The sequence below is a fragment of the Necator americanus genome, chromosome V, assembly GCF_031761385.1.
Source record: "Necator americanus strain Aroian chromosome V, whole genome shotgun sequence".
NCBI classification, from domain to species: Eukaryota; Metazoa; Nematoda; class Chromadorea; order Rhabditida; family Ancylostomatidae; genus Necator; species Necator americanus.
In genome coordinates this window covers 9,506,683-9,514,852 of record NC_087375.1, presented here as the reverse complement: position 1 = coordinate 9,514,852, position 8,170 = coordinate 9,506,683, and the positions used below count along the sequence as shown (strand labels likewise).

General features: G+C 38.6%; 3 protein-coding genes across 4 annotated transcripts; 1 reads left to right on the top strand and 2 right to left on the bottom strand.

Annotated features, from left to right (window-relative positions):
* Positions 1–840: 840 nt before the first annotated feature.
* Positions 841–1,552, top strand: RB195_013389 (uncharacterized protein; the record flags this gene model as incomplete). Of its 2 annotated transcripts, XM_064203180.1 has the most annotated exons (4): positions 841–851; positions 1,037–1,106; positions 1,162–1,311; positions 1,403–1,552. In XM_064203180.1, the coding sequence occupies 4 exons, from the start codon at positions 841–843 to the stop codon at positions 1,550–1,552; spliced, it is 381 nt and encodes a 126-aa protein (XP_064059060.1). The 2 variants fall into 2 exon arrangements, with proteins under 2 accessions (XP_064059060.1, XP_064059061.1); XM_064203179.1 differs by lacking the exon at positions 841–851 and having other exon boundaries at positions 1,086–1,106.
* Positions 1,553–4,755: 3,203 nt separating this feature from the next.
* RB195_013388 (uncharacterized protein) lies at positions 4,756–5,121 on the bottom strand (the record flags this gene model as incomplete). The annotated part of the gene is made up of 1 exon (XM_064203178.1): positions 4,756–5,121. The coding sequence occupies one exon, from the start codon at positions 5,119–5,121 to the stop codon at positions 4,756–4,758; it is 366 nt and encodes a 121-aa protein (XP_064059059.1).
* A 2,235-nt stretch (positions 5,122–7,356) lies between these two features.
* RB195_013387 (uncharacterized protein) lies at positions 7,357–8,170 on the bottom strand (the record flags this gene model as incomplete). Its single annotated transcript, XM_064203177.1, has 5 exons — positions 7,357–7,434; positions 7,489–7,564; positions 7,772–7,872; positions 7,960–8,091; positions 8,147–8,170. 5 exons carry the CDS (start codon positions 8,168–8,170, stop codon positions 7,357–7,359), a joined length of 411 nt encoding a protein of 136 aa, XP_064059058.1.

Sequence of the window (8,170 nt, the reverse complement as noted above, 5' to 3'; positions counted from 1 at the left end):
ATAAAAATGAATTCGAACTCTGTTTTTAAACCAAGCTTAGTTTACAGATAGAAAATACCTAGGGAAAACTTACAAAATAGACAGGCACCACCAAGAAATGGTTGGATTACAGTTACACATCAGTTACACTCCTTTTCGATGTTTTAGATTTTTTTATGAGATATGATTACTTATGAGCCAGGAAATATTGAGAGAATCTGAGCGATAACACTTTGACAGTCATTCACAGCATCCTAATTTCTGAGTGCGTTGAGCTGACCTTTCAAAACTTTCCCACTGACAAACATGATCTTGTAAAACCATCGTATAGGGCATACGCATACTCAGTCCGATAGGTGGGACCCAGTATGGAAGGTTCTACACAGAAGGGATCTTGATAAGGTGAACGATAATTGGCTAAAAATGTGTTCCTTCCAATAAATCACTAAACGGAATCAATAATGGTTGAGTATAACGATTAATATTTTCCAACATAAGTAGATTCAGACTATTTGGGGAAAGAAGATGTTTCTTTTTGGTTTTGTAATTGAACCTGAGGAACCCATTCAGTCGAAAATAAGAAATATGTAGACTGCAGAATGAAAAAAAAACGCTCTTCAGGATGTTGGTAACGTAATCACTTCCATGATGAACTAATTAAATAAAAAGAAAGATTGTGTAAATGCACCAGAATACTAAGAGCTTAGATATGGAAGACATAACTGGTCTTATCCTCTTCATTTAGCCCTATGATCCGCAGGATTGTTTGACGTACATTAATTTTGTCAAAATTATCGTCTTCATCAAATCCACACCTACCATAATTAGTTAGCATAGTTACATGTAAAAATTAGTTCACATATGAATGAAGGGTACTGTCAAAGGCCTTATTTGCTCAGGAATTCGATTTGTTAGCACGTCTGTTCAGCTGAAGAGTAGGCGGTAGTATAAATTAGCAGGAAGTGAAGCAAACGCACAGCGATTAGAACCATCTTGTTACGACATTTTCGTGGGTTATTTTCTCGCTGAGCTAAAGATGTCTCAAAGAACTTTTTAGGCAGAACCCCGAAGCAATCATCATCTACAAGCATTTCGAGCTGATAGCTATGCGTTACGCACTTATTGTTGTAAGTTCTTTCTTCTACGCGTGACGACTTCTCCTCGGTACAATGGGAAATTGAGATTGCCCTGGCTGTGACTGTGATGGAATGTTCTGACCAATTACCAGACTGTGGGAAAGATTTGCCTAGTATAGCACCTGCTCTTGGCAAAGAGTTAAGAAAGACGTTGTCGGACGGAGTTCAAGCAAACATGAAGGAGGGCAGCAAACCGGTAAGTGCCATGATAAATTACTGCTCAACAAAATGTCCCATTTCACTTTCTTTTATATGGAATCTTGACTGCAGCACCTCTGCTTGTTAAGGAATACAACTGTTACCTGGAATACCTCGGATGGTTGGGATTGAACGACACATCTGATGGGTCGCTGGGATGGCTCGAACACGCAGACACATATCTTTTCAACATCACGTATTCTACCAGTCTTTTCTTTTTTGAATTAATTCCAGAGTGAAGTAGCCACCATTTTTTTTTGCAAATTTAGCTACATTTCAACCTTCAAAGGTAAGGGAAAAAATGGAAACGGTTTGGTTGCATACATTTTAAAGAGGAAAAAACGAGACACCGACTTCTATCATAGAATGAGAATTCCTAAAATCTCCTAAAGAATTTACTTTTTCTTGTGTATTTATTTTTTTTTTTTTGGGAAAATGAATGAAGCACTGTCAATGAGGGGTAAAAAGGTGAGATAGTCTAATCTTCCACCCAACTCTTGAATGAGGAGTGATAATTCAACGTCCTTAAATAGAAAGAAATGCATTATTACGCCATTGAATGTGGCAACCGTTCAAACGCCTATGCAATTATTTACACAAATAAGCAGTAAAATCTGCCCAACACTTAATGGCGTGTTGCAGACCACCCACGCTTCACTGCGTAACAAGTTGGGTCAGGGGTACACGGAGGCTTAAACGTTTTGTTCAGAATTACAAAGAGTTAGCCATTCCCACGTACAGAAACTACCACTTCCAATTTTGTGAAAAAAAACTTTCCCTTTAGGAGGTCAAGAATTGTAATCAATTTCATATGGCCTGCGAATATGTTTCTTTTACAGGTTCCAAGTTGAGAACTACTAAGAGACCAACAATGATGGCCGGCTAAGAGAAATTTCAAAACAAGTATCGAATAAATCGGAATCGAAAAAGGGATAAAGTATTGAAGTCAGAATCACTTGAAATTAACGGACTCTTGTGCAACCGACACAATGACTTGCAGAGGCTTGCCGCCAAATCTATTCGGCGCTTCGACCCTCCAAACAATTTTGATCCCTTCTAATTAATCTAATTTTTGAATTCAGAAGGTTTGAAGCTGAGAATATGCCGAATATTTATCCGCTGTTTCACTTTTGCTTTTCTTCGATGATTCGATTAGAATGGGTTAAATAAATGACTTAATTACGTCCCTGCCGTTGCATATTTGACACGTTGTTAAGTACCTCGTAGGAAAATTCAATTGGAAACGCCGTTTTTTGAGAGCAGTTAGGAGGAATGGAGCTAGATCCTTCGCCTGTACTCATGTAATCCAATCGGGAAGCGATCCCAACATCGTCAACTTCGTGTTGTCCCGGTTTCAATGTAAAATCCTGTTCTAGGCGAAAATTAAATAATTTGCTTGATCCCATCGTACAAACAGAGAATAGGTGAGATACTGGAATTCTAATGTATTCTATTTTCGCGGCATCATTGTTATTCACAATATCCTGGCTTCAAGGCTCGTTGTATGCTTTTAGGGGTCTTTTTAGTTTCTCGCCTTGGATGAATGTGTTCCATTTCTGTTCAACAGCTTTAACATACTCATGGAGCACGTAAAACGGCCAATTTTAACCCAAGTATTCTTGATAGTTTATCAACTAGTACTCCCACTTGTTTTGGACGAAGTCATTGAATCTTGTATCGTTGGTTGCTCTCGTATGTTCTCTTAAATTCTCGTATGTTCATACCTGCTTGTTTTGATATTTGATTGGTTTCCTCTTACACTTGTTCGGCACTTTTGCTTCTTTGGTTTGGTCTGTTTGGTGTTCCTTGGCATGGGTAGTTTGGTATTCTCACTAGTTTCTGATATCACTCCATGATGAAGAAGGTAGTGGAGGTGAGGAGGCTGGTTGTATCGTCAGTATCTTCCACTTCCTCTATAATTCCTCGTCTAAGATGGTTCAATATTGTATTACGGTATTTATTATTTATAATATATTATAGTCGTTATTATTATTACTATTATTATAATAGCTGGAAAAATGGGAAAATTCTGTTGAGCTAGAAGGTCAGGAGACAAGGGCATCCCATAACAAATTGTTTTCTTGTTAATGCTCGTTTATGGAGCTGAAGCATGTTACTTTTGTCAAATTTCCTTAGTTTTCACACACATGGAACGATAGCTGTTAGAGATACAAAAAGGTTTGAAGTAGTATGTATATTATGAATATGTAACTATCATTTCACTTTCCAAACAACATATTCGCGTCTAAAATCGTATATCCCCGGGACGCAATTAGCTTGGACTCAGCCTTGCTCCTGTGCAGACACCAGTAATTTTTTCAAAAAGTGTTTTAGGGGTAGGTCCCAGGAGTTCTAATTACATCCAATTGATGGAGCTCTCACTGAATTGTATTTTGAAAAAAGACTAAAATAAACTTTTTTTGTCTTTTGTCGATGAATTAGCGATTCTGCTGTATGACAGGGCGAAATAGCGTCATCTATTCAACCTAGCGGATCCCGCCACTAAATTAAAAACGTTGAAGAAAATGAAGATAACGAGCCAAAAGTCGTGCAGGCCATAACAATCCGGATTCGCGATTTTATCACGACTTTCCCTTAAAGTAGTCTTTTCTTCAAACGCAGGATCTTAATAACACTTTTGAACAATATCTTTGGTCAAAATGTCTATAGACTAGCGACCATCAAATAACTTATCAAAACATCACTGTGTTTTTGCTGACTGACTTGTTTGCGTTACTTTATTACAGCAAGTACATTTGTGATACTTAGATACTTAGAAGAAGATAATTAGAGTAATTTGAACAAAAAACTCCTGGTTCTCGTTTCGAGATCAATTCTCTAAATGTTTCCTATTGATCCAGTGCAGCCACTTCTAAAATCTTTATACGATCACTTCTAAAGACTTCTGACATATTCCGTGAAGTGCTTTCAAATACGCATTCCACCTTAAAGGAAAGAGAATTAAGCCATTACTTTAGGTACAGCCATGCATTGTGATTCCGGATTCCTCTATGTAAATACCTGAACAAATTGCCAATAATTTTTTAAGACAACGAATAACTCTTCCATACTGCAGAAATAAAGAACGATAAAGGCGTACCTTCTTCAGTCTTTTGACTCTAGCCTTTCTGGAATGTTCCCAGGTTGCGCGGTCGCCTCACCTACGTTGGAGAGACCAGAGTTTGAAGTTTGATGTAGCCTATTCGCAGACTCGAAAATCGGCAAGTCAAAAATGTTAAGCGAGAAAAACCGTAAGTAATACATGGAGGAAACAACAACTCCATAGGAAGTAATTTTGCTCGGGAACACTCCTAACTTTTGTTCCTCTCATGTGCTATCCTTCGCCACAAAACAGGAGAAGGAGAAAATGCAGAGATTTATTTTTTCCATTAACTATAAGAACATTTAAGAAGAATGGGAATAAGGGTATCTAAAAGTTTTTCTAAACTTCATTCGTAAATAGGTCTTCCTCGAAGCAATCCGGAATGATCAGTTGAATAGAGAGAAAATCGAAGAGAAGAAAGAGTTGAGAATCCTGATCCGCGTATACATAGACACCACTCGCTGCATTTGGGATACCATTGCATGGCTTGCTGCTACCGCTGTGTTTGGCTCCAATGTTCTCGAACACCACTTCTTTTGGTGTCGTTATCCTGCATTCACATGAGGAATATGTTGGGTATCGATTTAATTCAAACAATGCATCACAAGACTGTTGCACGTCAGTCTCCTCGAAGATGAAGATCGTACATGCACCATGAAGTTCAAGTGAATAGAATGCGGCTGCTTTTTTCTGAAAATAAGTCATTAACCCTTATCCATGGCGTTCATTTCACGATGGCGCTGTCAGTCTCTTCGTAGCAAGGGTAAAAAGGTGGAGTTGAGCAAAGGTACCATCTACAGTTAGCTCCTGGAATTGTTTTTAGACAAATATTAGAAATATGTTAGTGAGGAATTTTGGGAATATTTGCCTGTGTGAAGTGCAAGGCCAGTTTAATCCAGCAGGAGCTGAGCTGCTACCGCTGTGCATGTCACAAAAGAAATTTGAGGAAAAACAGGCAGTGGTGCTTACTTCTCCCAAACTTTGTCGATTGTAAACAAACTTTTTGAAATATACATGTGAAAGCGGAAAAAGCTAAGATTTCTATGCGAAATATCAAGAGACGCTGAATCCTGGCTAACAATGGAAACACGTATTTGATATTTGCTAAATTACTAACAATTACGATACTAATAATAAGTTTTCTCTTTTTTAACTTCCTTGCATCAAAGGAGCACCGTGATGTGTGAATCCGTACAAGTTTCAAAAAAATTTAGCTAGGGAATTTTTGTACTTCCGTGTCGTGTTTAAAAACTCAGCAGAAACGGGCTGAACTAGCAATTTTGAGGCAGATCCAATGCGAAACATCTTATTCACAGTTATAAATAATGCATGAGAATTTGGAAAAAGTGCACAGCAAATAAATGTGGAGTGAACTATCTGTCACATCTTCAAAAAAAGATAAGCAATCTTTATGCGTTTAGAAAAGGTTCCGGAGAAAATCATGATCATGATCATGCTATATAATAACGGGCTTAGTCTGTCACGTGTGTGTGAAACGAAATTCCAAAGATGGGTTACGTCGGATTGGTGCGCCTACGCCATATGGCTATAAAATGGGTTGCAATGGGTCCATCGGTGTCGAATTGGTGCACCGACGCCAGATTGCTATAAAATAGGGTGTTAGGTGTCCACCGGCGTCGAGTACCTTTGTGTGCATGTCGCAAAAGGTAAATCAGACGTTAGAAACGTCTCATAGTCGTATCCACTTTCCGCATTGCTTTTCACCTCTACGACTCCTCCGTTCTTCAGAAAGTGGAAACTCGAATGCTAACTGCTGCTTAAATAGTAGCCATCTGTTTGCATGATCTGATGTGCAACGCTTTCTTTATCAGTACGATGATGTCATTCACTTCACTTTATGTGAAACATCATTCTGTGATAATTGTTGGGAGAAACAACAGGGAAACCTATACTTTGAGTAATGATTCCATGTCGTTTCGGTTACATTGGTTTCGAAGGAGCAGAGCGAACGCCACAGAAAGTCTGAAGTCTTGCTTCAGCCGGACGTTCAGACTGGTATATGATAACTAGCTTATTCTGTCACGTGTGTGTATGTGTGTATTTATGTGTGTGTCACGAAATTCCAAAAAGGGGGTGCGACGAATCCCCCGGCGTCGAGTTGGTGCGCCGACGTCGGAAAGCTATATAATGAGGTGACATGGGTCTAACGGGATTTATCACGACTGGGATTGGTGTGCTTTGGTGCAGTAGTTTCGCGCAGTAACTTTGTGTGCATGTCGCAAAATTTAGTATTTTAGTATTTCGTTACATGGGGTTCTTAGGATCTTTACAGCAACCGCTTCTATTTCCCGCAATTTTTTGGCCTTGTAACTCTCACAGTTGACAAAAAAATATTCCATTCATGATCACATAGCTTCCAGAAATTCGTGTCTTCCTTTGGTACTACTCTCGTGTTCTGGAGATGCCACGTTTCAAAACCACACGACCTTCGAACTATTTGCTAGGCTATAATTTTTACTTAACGAATTCTTTGCCTTCGGATATGATTTTTTTCTCTTGAAGCTTTGAAGATTTTTTTAGAACAAAGAACGTTGTGGAAAGACTAGACATTATTGCTCAGTTCAAGCTGCATGTGTTTAGACAGCAGTGTTGCCCAAATACCACAATTACCTGGAAAATGAAAACTCCATTTCTTTTGTCTCAAATATCGAGTTTCTTTCGTTCAACCAGAATAACACGTTTGAGATTACTGTTTCATATTTGGTGTTTCTTGTAGAAGAATAATGGAGAAATAGGCGAATTTCCAGGAAATATTCATAGATCCTCTACGCAAAAGCAGCACCTAATCGAACCGCAGATAGGGACGACATTGCTATTTTAGAGAATGGAGAAATGCATTTCAAATTCTGGAGTGTTCGTCAACTAGTCAGTTCGGATTGAAGTCAGATTTATTCTGAAGAATAATGCAAAACATTTCCTTCACTCGAAGATACAGATGAATTGGTGTTTGTCATGCGCATTGATGTAGTTGCATCCAAATTTCTCTTCCTTTTCCAGCTGAAATTAGCAGATCAGAAAAAATCTGCATGAACATGAAAAAACGGTTCTCACCTTCGTAATCTCGTTTCTATATTTACCTACAAATAGTCTGATTGCCCTTTCGAGATTTGCACCGTTTTGCCCAAAACTGAATTTAAAACATCAAAAATACAATGGGACGTAGATGTAGATGAAAAGAAAAAGAAAGTTAAGCTCTTCACACAACAAACACTAAAGTGTTTCATGAGATTTCGATAACTATCGCTTTCACTGGTGTCAATCGACTTGTGAAAAAGTTGCTTGATCGACCTTGCATACGAACACGCAAAATAGAATAATTACGAAAATGTCTTACACGTAGTAAGTGAGAACTTTCTTGGAGTTGAGAACTTCCATGTTTTTGTTGGGGTCGCCAAGGACCAGCCCTCCCATTGACTCCAGACCGCAGTCATATTTCTTGAAATGCGAATTCGTTGAGTATATCCCGTAAATTATGCAAATATCGTCTCCACGCAGAAACAAGTAGGCGTTCCACAAACTCACCAATGATGGTTGCAGCATTGAAATCCGCTCATATAACTGTTTCCTAATCATAATGTTAAGGGTGAATTCGCCATTGTCGGGACATGCAGGAGCTTCTTGGAGATTTCCCAAACGACAGAAAGCTAGCATCAACTGAAATTCTCCTGAATAAACAAAGAAAAGAAAACTGTACACAGAAACAACTTACGAAAAAAAGCGCCCATTGGTACAT